At 23.1% G+C, this 18967-nt stretch overlaps 2 protein-coding genes across 2 annotated transcripts in view; one reads left to right on the top strand and one right to left on the bottom strand.

The window, feature by feature from the left end:
* Positions 1-18967, top strand: part of LOC129608995 (procollagen-lysine,2-oxoglutarate 5-dioxygenase) — a 29334-nt gene that overhangs the window by 1322 nt on the left and 9045 nt on the right. Inside the window, exons 2-9 of the mRNA XM_055520816.1 lie at positions 6179-6404; positions 6512-6687; positions 6787-6954; positions 7020-7213; positions 7789-7920; positions 8036-8157; positions 9366-9467; positions 9577-9702. Of these exons, the coding sequence (XP_055376791.1) occupies positions 6179-6404; positions 6512-6687; positions 6787-6954; positions 7020-7213; positions 7789-7920; positions 8036-8157; positions 9366-9467; positions 9577-9702 (1246 nt within the window). The remainder of the gene's footprint in view (positions 1-6178; positions 6405-6511; positions 6688-6786; positions 6955-7019; positions 7214-7788; positions 7921-8035; positions 8158-9365; positions 9468-9576; positions 9703-18967) is intronic.
* LOC129608996 (immunoglobulin domain-containing protein oig-4) lies at positions 10047-16372 on the bottom strand. Its single transcript, XM_055520817.1, has 4 exons — positions 16230-16372; positions 13549-13620; positions 10364-10513; positions 10047-10270 (listed from the first exon to the last, which is right to left on the bottom strand). The coding sequence occupies exons 1-4, from the start codon at positions 16329-16331 to the stop codon at positions 10112-10114; spliced, it is 483 nt and encodes a 160-aa protein (XP_055376792.1). The 5' UTR covers positions 16332-16372; the 3' UTR covers positions 10047-10111.

The following is an 18967-nucleotide window of genomic DNA, read 5'->3' as shown; positions in this document are numbered from 1 at the left end:
TATACAATATTTTGGAAAAGATACTATGTTTATCCTGCTGGATTAAAAAAAATTGTGAAACATAATATTAATATATAATGTGTCAGGGTAATAAGATTTATCGATTATAGTATAATAGCCTATTTGTTATAAATCATATTATGAACTATTTGCCGAATATAGCATTTTATAAATATGCATGTTTTGTATTGTACGGGAATTATGCAAAATATAATAATAACTAAAAAATATCACTTACTTTTCCTAATCTTATTAAAATTCTAAATAAAATTTCTGAATTTGATGAAGTATTTCTGGAAATTCTTGTGAAGTATTCTTGGAAAATGCCGAATCGCTGCTCCAAATTGATTAAATTGAAATGATATTAAACAAGGTTAAATATATTAATTTTCTATAATAAAGTACCCATTCGAATATTTTCCATAATGAAATACCCAACCGAACATTACAAATAGTTCAACAATTTCTTTAAAATTGCGAGAATTTTTTCATTTACTTGTCATCTGTTATGTCATTGTTCTATTTACAAAGTGTTATATATAATCATAAAAATAAATTTACTGAATTTATTCAGTAACTCTCATTATTTTGGAAATTTTCCTTAGGTAGGCCCTATTACCCCTAAGTATTCTATTACTCGGAAATTGTAGTATTTGAACAGTTTTGATATTTCCTAAATAAACGGTATATTTCCGCTATACTTATAAAGTAAAATAAATATAGCGAAGAATATAAGAATTTGAATTTTCAGTAAAATATGTACATAATCCATGTTTTCCGTAAATTTTTTTTACAAAATTATAAAAATTGTATAACAGTATAAACATTTATTAAATTTCCAATGCATTTATTTTAATATTAGAAATTTATAACTTTAAACAGAAAGTGTCTGCATTTTAAATCAGTTTCATAAATCTTTTATAAAAGCAAAAAATATATAATGGCAAATGCATGTGGTTGAGTGTGCATAATAATAATACATATACATATAAAATATATTTATGTATATTTTCATTATCTTCCTGTTATTTCACACTATAAACTGATGCCGGCAACATAAAATACATATATATGTTATATAGGGTAAAATCGACTAAACAACAGCAAAAATTATAATTTAAAATTTCTTTCTCTTAATGTGAAATGATAACAATTTTTTTTTTTTTCTTAATTTCAAAACATTTTAATCTGGAAACCTATATAATTTATATTATTTTATTTTGTTTTTTCAAAAATTTACAATGGTGTACACTAATATAGAAATTCATACATATAACTCAATGCTTGATTCAAAAGAGTAATTATGTTGTAACTGCAAAAACAATGTTTCGAAATTTTAGAGGGGAAAAAATTTTGCTAAAAAAGTTTATAGATAATTGCTAAATGCTATTTGAATTAGCGAGAATAGCACAATAGTTAGAAACAACAACTAGTAGAGTTAGAAACGGCAATAAATTAATTGTGTTGTAATGTTCATCCGAGTTCTATTTAAAATTACTTCCTATTCTTCTATACTAAAATGTTCTAAAACGTTATTTTTGTGTTAAACTTATTAGTCCGTCCGTTTGTTCCTGTTTGTCAAACTTCTGCATCTTTTGAGATAGAAACTTGAAATTTTATACACAATTAAATCTTTAGTAACAATTTATTTGATTACTTAGAAGAAAATTTTTATTTAACCTCCATCTCCTCTCAAGTTATTAACTCTTTAAATTCGAAAAATTCGAATATTTTATTTGAATATTTTATCGAAATATAATGCCTTATTCTAAACTGGAAGCTTTTGAAATATTATTGCTTATCTATATTAACTCCCGAACTTAGGCGTTCAATTCAACAATTATCTAAAGACTTCTCTAAATTTCTTATGAATATAAAAGTAATTTAAATAATTATATTAAACTGTTTGAATTTTTTCAAAAGCAATATTTGTTGTATTCATTTGCAATTCACTTGTTCAAAGGAAAAAGGCTTCATTAGAAACCATTGGTTTGATCCAAATTTATTTTACAATAATGTCAATCAAATTATGTAACCATGCAATACTATATATAGAGCATGTGGCGTTATTATTCCAGGCTCAAAAATTAATTTTGTTACATACAACGTTTCAGTCTTAAGTATGATATACCGGCTAATTACAATATAAAAACTGTATCTGAAAATCATTAAAGATTAGGTTTTAATTTATACTATTGACCTATGATTTAATTTGTACCACTTTAAGTATAAACGCATAATACGTATACAAAGAACGGAAATTTCATGTATGTATACATTATATAACATTATACATAATGACAATTTCATATATAATATGTAATTGAGTAATTTGATGTTTAATTATAATGTGAGTTGTATTTGTATTTAGTATAATTAATTGCATGAAATGCATTTGTAACAATAAATTATAGATGTTATTCAGCTGAAATTTTACACGTTCGTTACGGCACTATAAATAACAAAAATTGCAATATTATTGATAAAAATTGTTAAATGTAATTTTTCAGCTCTGTGAATATATGATGTTTAAAACCATGAAATAAAAATTAACGATAGACACAAAACAAAAAAAAAAAACATTAACCAACAACGCTGTACTTTATTTTGTAAAAAGAATAACGAATTAAATATTCGAAATTGTTGATTTTCAAATTAAATTATAAAAGAAACAAAGGATTCAATTTTATGGTATTTATACATTTACATATAAAAATAACATTAATTGGACTTTAACAGTCTTTTTATATTTTACTGATTTTGACCACTGCAGTTTCAATAATTTGTAATATTTGTAAATTTATGACAAATATATTAAAATAAATATTAGGTGTGCCAATTTACACAAGAAATCATACAACTTTTAACCCTTTTTTAATAAATTTGCTCTGTTGTAAATATTTTTTTTTTATGAAATTTTAGTACTCAATCTCAACAATCTCTGGGATTTTTTCCATTATAAATTTATGTAACAATATCGAATCACTGCATCAATTGCATCGTAAATATTTGAAATATATTGTGTTATTTACTATTACCAATCATTTTTAATATTTTCGTGAGTTTGTAGCTCAATATATCGCAAGACTATTATAGTTTTTGAAAGAGGTAGATGGATAGATGTACATATATGTTTCATTAAGATAGCTGAAAATATTTGTTAAATCTTTCATTGTATTAATAATAATTGTCCAAGTCAAAGAAAGAGTTTAAAACGATATGTCGGCCAGAAAACGATTACAATTTTAATATATACTTATCTCCAATGCAAGCTTAAATTCAACAAAGCACATTAAATCTTCATATAGAAGTTTACGGTTTAAATCTAATATAAAATTCCTGAACACATTTTACTCTTAAAAAGATAATAGACATACAAAAAATTAAATAAGAATATTAAAAATATTATAAAAAATTTTTTCTTGAAAAAGTAATATCACATGAAATTTTATTGTACAATCATAATCTCTTTGATTTGAAATTAGAATTAAAAAACAGGAATAAAATAGTGTCAAAAATCAAGGGTCAACATTCTTTTTTCTTCTAAGTTCAATATTTTCTTCTATTTGAACGAACCTACGAGAATTTTATTATTTTGATTAAGTATAGAATAAGTTACTGATTATGATGTTTTTTTTCTTAATTTCTTATTCTTTTATTTATTTAAAATTAAGAATTAGAATTAAAATTAAGTTATAGAAGAACTATAAAACTGATCTTTTAAATACAATTGATACCATAAGATTTTAATAGCATTTTTCTGTTTTTCTTTTTCAAAATTTTATTCTAATTTAAATAAAGGAGAGGCTTTGTCTAATACATATACGAATATTTTACTAAAATCATTATGATAGTAATAAATTTTTGATGAAAAGTTATAAATTAAAATAACAAGAATAAAATATTTTTATTTTAAAACTATAATAACAGCGCAAGGTCAATGAAATTACGGAATTATAATATTATATTATTAATGAATCAGACAAAATATTTTATTTAAAATATATAATTTTAATTTTTATTGAAATTTTTGTTTATTTATTTAAACTCTACACTTTCGAGTAATCGAGCTTTAAATTTAACCCAAAAATAAACAAAAATTTGCAATTAAACAATATTTTTAATTAAAATTTTATATTACAAAATAAAAATTTAATTAAAAAATTTTTAAATTTTTTATATTTATTTAATAAAATATTTTTTCTGAGTAATTGGAATATTGCTTACTAAAAATGTTTTTAATTAATATTTCATAATTCGTTAGCAATTTACATATGAAAATATTCGCATATCTTCAAATTGAATAACAAAAAGAACAAAAATTTGCTTACGCTTGACTAATTTTCCAAAAAAAAATATACTTATATACTCGTATATATCTTAAATAATTAAAATAGTTATGAATTATTTAGGAATTTTTTATTTTAACTACTTATATATAGCTTAGGTTTTTTAATGTATTCTTATAAATTCTTGTAATTTGTAATATCTTGTAATTTTTTTTCATTATAATTATAATTAGCAGTTGCTATTATCTCATATAATAATTTTATTTTTATATTAATATTAATGTGCTCCAAATTATATCAAGAAATTGAAAGAATTTAAACAATTTTCATTAATAATATTGGCAAATTTTATAATTTTAATGAAAATAGATTTTATTTTAGTGGTTCTTGTTTAACTTTTAATTTCTGTCTTTATTATACGCGTAAATAATAATAAATTTACAATACAAAAAATAATAAATCAATTCATATTTAGAATAAATTATTAAATAAAACATAAAATTTCAAATAAGATATGAAATAAACGATTAACACTTTAGTGATATAAATACCAGCATAAATTAATATTTTAGTTTAATTATTAATTTATACTGTAATCTGACAACAAACATAAATTTCGTGAATATTAATAAAATCTCTATCTCTTAATTTCTTTTTCTCAATTTCTTAATTCTTTCAGAATAACGTAATATAGCTAAAATTTTTCTAAAATTTAATCTATGTTATGAACTCTCATGTTCAATTTGAATACCCATTTCCAATATTCTTATGGGTTCTATAATTCCGAACTCACTTAATAAATCTAATAAATTAACAAAATTTAATAAATTTGCTAAATTAATGAATTGATTTATGCAAGTGATTAATATTATGTATTTTTACCACTTTTCCAAAAAAATTTTGAAAAAGGGTGCTTATTAGTTTCATTCAGTCCGTCCGTCCGTGGACATGTTTACAAAACTTCTACACCCTTGAAGACAGAAAACTGAAATTTTATATGTACATAGATCTGTACTAGAAACTTATTTCCGTAAAACAAAATTTTTACCTATCTCCCCCCCTCTATGAGTTATACCCTGCCAAAACCCTAAAAACTGCCTTTTTTAAATATTTGTTGCAATGAAACCATAAGCATTTTTCAAATTTTGCAAACGCAGAAAGGTAGTGGCTCGCTTCCCCTAGCGCGGTATACTACAGGTAAACTTTAGAAAAACAAAATGGCCGCTCAAATTTACCGTTATCTAAAATTCGTTTGTTCCAAATTTTTGATGTCGTTTTTCTTGTAGACCACAGGTTGTGGGAGCCTAAAATTTTAGCTGTTAGGCACTAACAAATAGTTCATTTCGTTAGAAAAAAATCTTTTTCTACTTGAAATTTGAAATTTGAAAATTTATAAATTTGAAATTTTGTCGCCTTATATTTGCGAACCAGCAAGCTTTTTCAAATTTCTATAAACGCAAAAAGCTGACGGTAAATTCCATAACATTAAAAAATATAATTATTTTTCTTAACTTACACAATTAACCCTTAAAATTAAGCATTATGTTAACCTCTCTTCAAAGTAATTTTTGCTTTATTTTTTTTACTGCATAAATTCTTTATCCTAAATATATGCAATCCTAGAAGTAGTTTCTTATATGAATGAAAATAATTTTAATAGTGTGGTAGGTAGGTAAACATAGACTGTATTTAAAAGCAGTATTTTCACTTGTTGAAGGGAAAAGTGCTACAATACAAACCATTGGTTTGACCCAACTTTATTTTTAATTATTTTTCCATTTCGCAACGTGTTCTTTTGAAGAAAATGAAAGTTCCGCGCATTCGAAATCTTTCATTAATCATAAATATTCACTTTTTCTAATTTATTATTTTCTTTTTATTTCTTTCAGATGATGTCAAAATATTTACTGTGGCTAGTGAACCAACTGATGGTTACCTTAGATATTTATGGTCAGCTGATCACTATAAAATTAAATTTACAACATTAGGTATGGGTAAGATATGGAATGGTGGGGACATGAGTAGTGTTGGAGGTGGTCAAAAAATTAATTATCTTAAAGAAGCTGTTGAATCATTAAAAGATAAGAAAAGTACCATAATAATGTTTACTGACAGGTAAGTAAAAAGCCATATACATATAAATAAAACGCATTTCTTATATTTTAATAATTTTCAAAATATTTACTAATTCTAATTAATTCTAATAATACCACCAAATATAGCTATGATGTCGTATTTGCAACTGGTTTAGCTGATATAATAAAAAAATTTAAACAAACTGGAGCTAAAATATTATTTGGTGCTGAACATTATTGTTGGCCTGATAAAATGTTAATAGAAAAATATCCAGCAGTTGGAGCTCATGGTGCAAGATTTTTGAATTCTGGGATGTTTATAGGTATATAACGAATAATATTGAATAACATTACGATTTTAATACCATAAATATTGTACTTGCTAAAATTAAAATTTTACTATATTAATAATTTTATTTTAGGTTATGCTCCGTATGTGTACAAAATGCTAACATCAATTGATATTAAAGATGCTGAAGATGATCAACTAGCTTATACAAAATTATTTGTTGATAGTGAAAAACGAAAAACTCTTGGAATGGAATTGGATTGGAAATCAGAAATTTTCCAAAATTTATATGGTGCATCCGGTATGGAATACAATTATTAAACACCTTTCATAGAATCTTCATTAAAATATTTTTAATTTTTGTAGATGATGTTAAACTTGATATTGATTTGCAAACAACCGAAGGAACCCTCCGTAATATTCATTTTATGACAACACCAAGTGTTATACATGGCAATGGATTAAGCAAAGTATTTTTAAATGCATTAGCAAATTATCTTGGTGGTACATTCAAAGAAAGAAATTGTTTAATATGTGAACAAGGAAAAATTACGTTAGACGTAAGTAATTTACTAATTTTAAAAAGAAAAAGATTAAATTCACGATTTTTATGACTTCTGTTCAGTTTTGATGCAAAAGTTTTTGATTAGGCATTAATTTATCGCAAAAAAATCTTCCTAAAACTCTTTAAAGTATTTTTATTTTAAATTAAAATTTTTTTTATTTTGTTTCCGTTTTCAAGAAAACAAGCTTTTGCTGAAGTACTCCGTAATAAGCATCACAAAATGCATTGCAAAGATTTTAACAAGCCAAAGCGTTCCAAAATCAAACAATTAATATGACTGATAGTGAATTAGATTAAGAAACGTCCTACAAGCTACCTTTAAGACTCACTTAGTCTTACCCTGTATCATTTGAGTAAAATTAAAATCATTAAATGACTGAAAAGGCTTTTATAAATATGGAAGTTATCTCACCTATTCTTTTCTTTTAATGAAATACTAAAATTACACAAATTTCGTGAAAATTTCTTAGATTCTTTTCTAATAATATTATTAGTTCTCTTGCAATTTTTGTTTGATTTTTATACCCATTTACAGAATTTACTTATATTTAATTTTATTTTATTTTTCAGGAAACTAATCTACCATCAATTTCATTATCAATTTTTGCTGAAAAACCTGTGCCATTTTTTGAAGAATTTCTTGACAAAATTTTAACTATTAATTATCCTAAGAAAAATATTCATCTATTTATATATTGCAATGTAAGTTTTAATCTAAAATATTATCTTAATATTACATACATATGTAAATATATTTTTAATTCTTCTCATTTATTTACGAATTTTTTGTAAAAAAAAATGTTTAAATTACTTTTAGGCTGCATATCATGATCCTTTAATTAAAACATTTGTTAAATTATATGGACCAGAATATAAATCTCTTAAGTATATTTATTCAGATGACAAGATTAGTGTTGAATCAGCTAGAACATTGTCCATGTAAGTTAAATTTCTATATTGTATTTATATGTAAGGTTATAATGTTCATTTTGCTGTATTTTCTAGTAACTAAAATCAACTGCCTTTCAATTTGTCGTATATATCGAAAATGATGAAACTGCGAATAATTGTACTTAAAAAATCTCGAATTATTAAGTCGCTAAATTAATGTGCCACTTTGAATGCATACTATTTAAATTTTTCATTCAATCTTAATAACTGACCAAACTAAATCTAAAATTAAATCTAAACAATATACCAAAATTTAAATTTGGGAACATGTAGACATATGAATTAAATAGATTGAAAACTTTCTAATTATTCTAGAAACGGAAGAGAAACAACTGCGCATCTCCATGCTGCTTTCACTTATTTTCTTATTTTCATTAATTTATTGAAGAATATCGTGTTTTTTTTTAAATAGAATTTTTCATTATAATATTCTTTTTCATTAAGATTCTGTCATAAGTGCTATTATATATACGTTTATATGCAATAGCTTTTCAAAATCGTTTATCAGCAACCTGAGAGTAATGCCACATCAATCTAGTACTCGTATAATTAACTAGACATATTTAGGACATATATCGTTTAGACATATTGTGGGGAGTTGAAAATATTTCGCTATATCTTTGGCTCCAAGTGAATTAGTGATATTTCATAAATTGATAATTTATTAACGACTAAGTGAACTCAGTTTTTCACTATTTGCCTAATTCAATGCTGCAAGATTTTGAGATATAGCAAAAAATCTAAAATATCTGTTGTTAATGTAATACTGTAACATGTTAAAAACTATACTTTTGTAGTAGAAAAATTCAATAAAGAATGCAATATGTTGTATGAAATGGTTCCGTTTTAAAATTGCCATAACTTAAAAATAATATAATTTCAAACTTAATTTACGCCAAATTTTTGAAATCTATACATACATTACAAGGGTGCAACATTATGTTAGACCTTCGTTTAGTCTGTTAAGTTTATGTTTTAGATCTTATAAGATCTCTACTACTCAATGAACATGTTTAATTCAATTAGTAGTCGAATTTAAAACTAAAAATCACAATAGGTGCGTTCGAATGAATTTGGCAAACTTACGATTACATTTATATAAAATTTAATATATTTTTAGTAAACTATGAAATATTTTTTGTTTTAATATTGAAAAAAAAGTTTCTTATAACTTTCTCATTTTTTTATGATTTCAGACAACTTGCTAAAGATAAAAAGAGTGATTACCTGTTTGTCGTCGATAATTTCGTACATTTAGATGAACCCGAAATTTTAAGAGACCTCCTAATTTACAACAGGTGGGCAAATATAAAATTGTTATTAAAAAAATTAATATATGTACATAATTACATATATGTACATATGTATGTACATATTCAATGTTAAAATTGTAATTTATTTTTTCAGAACATTTATCGCACCTGTAATAGCCCGAACAAATGAATTATGGAGTAATTTCTGGGGTGCTTTAAATGATCATGGGTATTATGCCAGATCTCATGATTATGTTGATATTGTCAAAAGGGCGTTAACGTAAGTTTTTTTATTTAATTATTTAAAATTATAGAAAATAGTGGGGTTAAATTTTAATAGAGATTGTAACTTACCCTAAATTAAAATGGAACATCGATAATTTTACAAATAACCTGCTTCGATTAAATATATTATTGAATTTAATAAACCTAATATTAATGGGCGTGCTATAAATATAAAATTTAATGATTAACCATTCTGTATTTTTAACAAGACAATCTGTTACACTATCCTAAACCAAAATTGCTAAAATTAAAAACTATTTTTTCCTTGTCAAAAATTTATTTTTATCCAAACTTGAATCAAATATGAAAAACTAACAAAAAAAAAAGAAAGTTATTTTTAATTTATTATTTTTTTTTTTTATAATTAATTTTGTGTATCGTATAGCAAATATATTAAGGTTAGTTTAATCAAAAGCTATAGAGAAATCAGTTTTAAAACTGCGACGATCAATCGAATACATATTATCGGCCGTACATTCATAGACTCCGGCATCCATTTGTGTTGCTGGATCAATTTCAATTTTTGATTTGACTTTATCTTCACCTATACGCCATTCGTGTATCTAAAATGAAATTATTTCCAAGTTATAAAAGTTCATTCACAGTGTTCATAGATTTTAGGAAAATAAATTTTAATTTTAGTTGAAAAAACTAACGTGCATGTAAAGATGTTGAAAAATCTCTGTACCATCCTTATACCATGTTATATGAGGTCTTGGATTACCCTTTGCAACACATAAAAATGCTATTTTATGTCCCAAAACATATTCAAAATCAAAATGTGATGCTTGTAAAATTTTTGCTCCCTTAAAAAAAATTAATTTTAAAAATTTATTAAAAATTAATGGAATTAAATTCAAAATCAATTTAATATTTAAATTTAAGTATTGATAGTAAAGTCTAAATGTATCCAAATAAAATATCTTTAAAATCTTAAATTACAATAAACGAATTTATGTAATACGTAAAGATATTGTTATTAACATAATTGACATGGTGTTATTTTGAACACTTAGTATGTACTGGCAAATATTGCCAATCATAAGGTCGGCCCAAAATAAAATTCTACTGCAAAAAATTACATTCTTGCTTTTTTCATAATTTAAAAAAATTCAGAATAAAACATACGCGAAATTTCACTAATATAAATTTATTTTAAAGATTATGGAACATAACAAACGTCCATAAGTTCTTAGGTAAATAAAATATTTATTTGTTTTTAATCGCCATTATTTGTTTAATTAATATTAGTCATGCGCTTTTCTATGTCACTTGTGAAGCAATAATTTTTACATGATATATTTTTCTACTTTAAAAAATTATTTAGCATGATAAAAGAGAAATGATCACTCAACATATCGTCGGCTGTATGCTTGTCGGCCGCATACGCCAAGCACTGTAAACCGAGAAAATTGAAAAAGAAAGTTTGACAAAGAATTAAAGAAAAACTGCGCGCTGGGATTTTTTTATATTTTATATACGAAATAGTACTTTTATTTTTAGTTTTAATTTAAAATTTCAGTTTACGGACTCTTACGGTTCTTGAAATATTGCAACTTTTGTAAGACCAGTCGTTTTGGCCTTTGCTGCATATTCCATGATCTTGTGCAAATTTGAAATTTTATTTTGTTATGGAGCTTTGCGTTATATTTTTAAGGGAAAAACTATATTACTATGAAGCAAACAAAAATTTTCAAAAAATTATCAAATTAACTAAGGGAATGTATGAAGTGGAGCAAAAAAGAAATTAAATTAACATGCAAAACAACAACAAATTTATTATTAAATATTAAAAAAAAAATTTTAAGCATTTAGTACTGAAATATATAAAGTAAAACAAGTTATTTAAGTAATGTTTTTAAAAATTTTTATTGAAATTATTAAATTCCGAAAATTTCATAACAAAAATAATAAGAGTATGCTACCACGATGAAAAAAAGTATAACAACTCAAACAAAACTATTAGCCTCTGCATTTACAAAATGATTTATTGTTCTTTGTTTATATTTTAAATACTATAATATAAAAATATTTAAATTCTTCTTATAATCTATACAGGAATTGTTTTCAAAATAAAAAATTAATAACTTCTTACAAAAAATTAACAGCCTTTTCGTAGCTTAAGTTTTACGAATTAATTATTGTACTTTGTTTCATTTTTAAATGCTATAATATAAAATATTGAAATTCCTATAATCTAACAGTAAATCATTTTAAAATAAAAATTAATTACTTAAAAAAAAAAATGCAGCCTCTTCTTAGCTTTATACATTTTTAAATACTATACTATAACAGAACGTTAATACATTTGTTGTTTTTTTGTTTTAATTTAATTTAGTAATATAAATTTTTCAATTAAGTTTCAGTAAAGCTTTAAAATACTCTTGATCGACTTTAGGTAAATATGGCAATATAGATTTTATATCACCTTTCTTTTCATTTGTCACATAAGGGCCCATATTTTTAACATTGCTCTCAAATAGATTTTTTTGTCCCTTTTTTATAAATGGAAATCACCTTGAATTCTAGGTCTGAGAAAGAAGTTTTATATTTTAAATTAAATGGTTGATTGCTTTCGTAGAATATATATTTTGCTTTTGTAAATGGTATAGCCGAGTAATTTAATTGGGATGCCATTGCTGAGTAGTTTTTAAAGTCGTTATCTAACATTTGAATTACATCGAGCTTGACTTTAGGCATTTGCATGTTTTCAATTTTATTAAGTGCAGAGGGCTATGTATCTCCAAATTTTTCAAGTACTTTTCAATAACTGAATGAACACAGTCAACCTCCTGAATTTCGGAATGCTCTGGTTCAGAATATTTATGTAAAATTTCTTTGATATTTAAAGATGAATTTATAAAATACTTCATACATGTTGCATTAATTTTATTTTTGTTCTGGGGTACACAACTGTCACTCCATAAAGTTATTCTCGTTAAATTTGGATTTGCTTGGCATACTTTATTTAAAATTTTGGCTAAAGCACTGCAAATGTCATTTCCAGTTCTTCCACTATTGGCTTCTGACCAAACTACGCAATATGTTAGCTTTTCTTTATTTGGAATCATCGCAGTGCCAGTTAAATTAAAAACATTTAACTTTCTTTTGTAAAAAAATGCAGACGCATATCCTTTTGGTAAGGCAAAAACATTTTGCAAATCATAGCATATGATGCAATGATTTGGATCTATGTTGCTTCAATCTACGTCTTTATCCATTGTTGCTAAGTTTTTTTCATGTGTATGCCTTTCCATTTCTTTTGTTTCTTCAACAGTATGTGTGTTGCTATTTTTTGTATGTTTGTTGTATTGTGATGTTTTTTTCCAATGTCTATGCAGCAAAATAAAATTTTTTATAATTTTGAATTTTAATGCTCTATCACGCAGTACTATGTAAATAGAGCACACAAGAAAAACGTAAAAATGTTCTCATTTTTCCATACAAATTGTGCCGCAACAACCAAAAAATGGTTCATGGGGCACATAAGCATTAGAAATTCGTAAAAATGCAGTCTATGGAGCAAACCTGACACTCTGTATCTCAGCAGCAGATCGAGATAGAGAAAAACGGATTAGACAGACAGAAAGAGCATCATTTAAAACCTATAGATCCACTCATAAGTCAAAAAGTGCAAAAGTGGCGTATGGAGCCGATAAGCATACAGCCGACGATATTTCTCTCAATTTCGTACTGTTCTATCTTGAATTCTTCTTATTATATAAGGCATTTTATAATGAATGCACTTTTTAGACAGACCTTAAGTGACAAATTTGAGTCACTTTGGAAAAATAATGGAGAAATTATAAAAACAAAATAAATATGTTAAATAAATACTTACATTATTATTGTTATAATATTGATCTGATTCAGGATCTCTATATTTTCCTGTTATTGGTAAACCTATTTGCACCTAAAAAAAAAGAAAAAGCAAAATACATTATTTTTCTTCTATAAATACTCGTACATTTAAAATTATTAATAAATTTGTCATTAATTTTTGAAAACATTCCCTTAGTTCCTCAGGTTTTAAATTTAGGTCTTAAGCATTTTAAGTTGAATTCAACGATTTATCTCTAAGATGAATCGAGTATAATAATAAAACTACAATAAAATTGCAATATGGAACTCTCGGATTATTAAATAATTTACAAATTTTGAATATACTCGTATGTACATAATATGTTGCAATGTTTTAAGAATTTTCGGCATTTTTTTTAAGTTACTCTCTAATATTCGAAATACATTAAAAATATTAATTAAATAAAATGATTATCATTTAAATTCAGGAAAACTGCATAAAATAGTTTTCTGTTGTAAAAATTTGCAAAAATATTTTTCATTAAACCTGAATAAATAGTAAATTTTGAATTTGCCGAATTTATATTAACCCGGCAAATAGAACATATAGAACACATTAGAATAATTTTTTCATATTTAAATTTTTTTAATTTTCATTTAAAATTAAAAATAAGTAATATACTTAATGTGTATATCAAATATAGGTAAATTAAATATGATTTCTACTATATTTATATATGCACTTATTTCAATTTACATCCCCATTTACAAATTATTTACAAATTAAATAAAATAATGTGAGCTTGTAATACATAAAAGTTTTGAAAAAACTGAGCCGCACAACTAAACTGAGATGTTATTTACACAAATATATTATACGAGTAGTAACAATAAATTAGTATATGTGAATTGGTATTTATTGTGAATTGGTATTGGTATTTTAATGATTTAAAATCATATAAATTCTAAATTAATTAAAAGTATTTATAAATAATATAAAAGAATATTTTGTTTGTAAATGGAATTGAATTGAAAAGTTTAATAACTAAAAATTACATTACTTATTTCATCAAAATAGCCTTATTTAAACCCGATTTTTTATATATTAAAATAGAACACAAATCAAGTATATTCCTTGAATAAAATGCAATTGTGTGGTCATAAGGAATAACAATCTAAGTAGAAAGAACGTATTTCGAGTAAATGTACTTCAAAATTTGGATTTCATTAAAAACAAAAATAAATTGTAATAATTGTAAATTTGTAACTAATAACTATTACTTCCAACAATTAATTTCAAATCAATTATAGGTACAATGACTAAATTATGACAACAGGGAACCACTCTACCTAATTTTATTTTAATTTTTTGCTTTATAAACATTAATATTTAATTAGAAAAGTTTAGAATTCATAATTAATAAGAAAGTTTAATATTTAGAATTATATATCAAAATATTAACAATAACTTAATTTGAAAATTAAATCTAATAATCATAAAATTTAAATATATGTGAAAATCTTAGTTAAATTTTTATTTTGAAATTTTAAAACTCAAATACATTATCAGTATATAAGGTTCATTCTATTTGATTACCCTAAATTATTTTGACATAGATATTTAGACATTACAAGGTTAAATTTTATTCATATGTAACTTAATATTATCATTGCATACAATACACCTGCTTAAAACTTTTTTCAAACCAACCAATTTGTTTAAAATCATGAACAAAAATATTGTTTATATGGTACTACTATATATTGTAGCTTTATATACTATGTTTTTTTAAATAACTTTTATCATTGGAAATATGTTTGATTTAATATATGTACATAGCTATAACGCAAAAAAATTCCCAATAAAATATGCAATACAAATAAAAATTATTTAATTTTTTTTTTTATTTTTAATTATTAAATAGCTAGTAACTATATTTGCTTTTTTTTTTTGGAATTTTTAATGGTATTTTAATTAATGCAAAACTAAATGCAATAAATTTCATATTGAGAATTAATAATTTTAAATAATATCATATGTGTGAATATATGTATTACATATATATATATGTTTATGCCTTCTATAGCCAACTGAAAAGCACATTATTATGTATTTGTGTTTATTAGCTATATATCATTTTAAATAATTTAATTTATGTTTTTAATTTATCAATATAAATGTTTTTATTTATAAAAATTTTAATTTATCACAATATAATTTTATTTATTTTAATTATTATTAAAAATTTATCATAATTTCTCACTATATTCATCACTAATTATTAATTCGTCATAATAATTATTTTTTTTTTCTAATAATTTCTTTAATATTATATGATTTATGTTTATTAACAATTTTTTTTATCTCAAAAGAACTCTTTCTACTTTTCATGAATCTTATCACTTGTTTAAATTAAAATATTATCTTATACATCAAATTCAATTAAATTAAAATTTCTTTATATATATTAGCCAATTAAATTAAAATAATATTAAATTTTTTAATTTTTATTTTAAAATTCTTAAAAAATTTTGCACTTTCACTAAATAGAAATAAATTTTTTAAAAATAATTTCATTTTAAGTATTTATTTTTAAAATTTATATTTTTCATTTATTCATAATGTACCCACTTTGATATATATATTTATATATATATATATATATATATATATATATATATATATTTATATATATATATATATATTTAAAACCCACTTACTCTGGATTTGGTTCTACCGCGTCCACGCCCTCTTCTTGCCATACATGTATCACTTGTAATTAAAATTATTGTTAAAATTATTGTTAATATTTTTAAATTCATTATAATATTAAAAACTATAATTTTTTTTTTTTTTTGTTACAATTAAAATATAAGTATATATGTGTATACGAGTTTAATTAAAGGATAAAATATATGTATAATATTATAGAGTAATAATAATTATAATATTTCAAAAGAAGGAAACAATTGGAAATAAATAATGCAAGTATAAGAATAAAAAAAATATATATATTAAATTAGGAGAAAAAAAAAAACTCAAAATTCTATTTTATTCCTCGTTTTTTAAAAATTAAAATATCATTGATGGAATTTTTACAGAGGCTATAAGCCATATAAAAATTTTATTTTTTTAATTTATGAAACACAAAAAAAAAAACAAAAGGAGTACAAAAAGAAAAAAAAAAACTATTTTGCGCAAAAAAATTTTTTTTTTTATTTTTTATATATATATTTTTATAAAGATATATATATATATGTATTGAATGAATGTTCCTTCCTTGAATTATTACACTGAACTAAATTTTTATACATGGATATTAAATATAAAATCTCTGATTTTCTAATAAATACAAAAAAAGCAAAAAAACAAATAAAATAAAATATAATAGAAGTGAAAGGTATATACCGCGATTTCAATGCTCTGCAAAATAAATTTTAAAATATTATAAATATTATATAATATGTATATATATATATATATATATTATAAATTTATTATAAGGTTGGAATTATTATAATATAATATTTTATACGAGTATGAATACTCTTGTATGTATGCATAAATTCAGATTTCCATAATATTATATTAAGTGGTCTTATTTTAAAACAATATAATATTATATTAAATATATATATATATATATATATATATATATATATATATATATATTAGCAATAAAACTATATTACACTTTTATATATTTTAATAAATTTGTTTAATATACAACTACTATTAAAAAAAATATCCAAGTTATTAAGTTTAAGTAAAATATTAAACACAAATTCAAGCCAATTTTAATCATCGATGGTCCCTCTCTTTTTTTTAGCATTAAAGAATATTTCCAAAAAATATTCTTTAAAATGTACTAATCAGTTTTCTCTTCGTCGAACTCCTGCCTGTATATGCATTTGCTTACAAAATTTTAAATAAAATGATGAATTTCTACAAGTTGGTAGATAGTACTAAGATTTTCATCTATCTTCATTCTCCTTCAAGTTAGATAAATAAATTTCTTTAAATTTCTAATTTTTAACATTGTTTTTCTCTGACAAACTACGTTATATTTAAAAGTCTGAAATTTTAATAATTTTTTTAAAACATTTGTAAACAAATTTATATCGCTTTAGAGGATATTCCCTTTAGCGTCACAAATATTTAGGGAAAACTTAATTTATGGCATCTTATTTTTCTAAAATTATAAGCTTTTTTTATTTAAAATATAAAAGCGACTAACTAACGGTTAATGCTTTGCTACCAAAAAATATAATTAATTTTAATTGTTAATTTTTATTGTCATCCCAAAGGTATGCAATGTTTATGATTTTATAAACTAATAAATGTGAGAAGTGAGAATAACATGAAAATGAAAAATTTTTTAAACATGTAAAGCACTTTAGTTACCCTCGTCTGATTGAATTATACTGTAGACTTATACTATGAAAATTTGTTTTTAGAATTGTATGGCACCTTCCTGAACTTGTTAAGCGATTCCACAAAAATTTATAAGATATATTTGAACTATAATTGTACACGCTGTAACTGTATTTATTTTCGACGCTACACTCTATTTCACACAACTGTAGTTTTATTAGTTTTTGAAATATTTTAAATAATCTGTTTGTATACCAACTGTCTGAACATTTTATTCGAATTAATTCAATTATACAATAGCAGGCGTCCTTGACACAACAAAAAATATTTATGTATTTAAAAATTTGGTAGTGTGTACTAGGACAACAACTAGAACAGACAGACTAATAAACATGTTTAAATCAACGCGCAATTTCAAGTTGAGCAAAACTACACACGTTCATAATGCGACCAAATCCATCAAATAATTACAAACTCCATAGCAACGATAACGCTCTTCACTATGATGTTTTTCATTTCTTCAATGGAAATATGCTACTTTATAAACCATTAATTTGATCGAATTTATTTTGTTTAATTTTAAGTGCATCTTAAATTAAAATAAAATACTTGTATTTGTGCCTTTTTTTTTTTTTTTTTGCATAAAATTTAGAATTCTAGAAGAAATTTTATATATTTAATAATAATTTTAGTAAATATAGTAAATTAGTAAATTTTTTTTTTTTTTTTAAATAGGTATAAAATTTAATATGGAATAATTTTTTTCAGTAATAAAATAATTCTCATATAAGTTTTATTATAGTTTTTTAAAAATATAGAATAGATTATGGGTAATAACCATAGTTTCCGTCACAAAAATAAATTTTTTGCAAACATTTTAAACTTCTATATAATTTCGAGCTTATTGTGCTCCACTACGACATCTTAAAATTTAATGGTATTTTCTAGTATTATCAATGTTATTAAAATAGCATAATCTCTGAGAGAAAAAAAAACTGAACAACACATTATTCATTTTCGAAACTTTCTCATTTGATTGTCATTTTCAGAATTCTAAACCATGCGAGAAATACGCACTCTATAT

This window comes from Condylostylus longicornis, unplaced genomic scaffold (assembly GCF_029603195.1).
Source record: "Condylostylus longicornis isolate FDR11 unplaced genomic scaffold, ASM2960319v2 ptg000038l, whole genome shotgun sequence".
Lineage (NCBI taxonomy): Eukaryota > Metazoa > Arthropoda > Insecta > Diptera > Dolichopodidae > Condylostylus > Condylostylus longicornis.
The sequence above is the reverse complement of the archived record's forward strand: the minus strand, read 5'-3'. Positions and strand labels throughout refer to the sequence as shown.

Bases quoted from the DNA above. Each gene is read 5' to 3' on its own strand.
- LOC129608996 (XM_055520817.1), bottom strand. From the start codon at position 16,331: ATGAATTTAAAAATATTAACAATAATTTTAACAATAATTTTAATTACA. The intron at 13,621-16,229 runs GTAAGTGGGTTT...CTTTTTTTTTAG, and splicing joins GCGGTAGAACCAAATCCAGA to GTGCAAATAGGTTTACCAAT. The intron at 10,271-10,363 runs GTTAGTTTTTTC...ATTTCATTTTAG, and splicing joins TTCAACATCTTTACATGCAC to ATACACGAATGGCGTATAGG.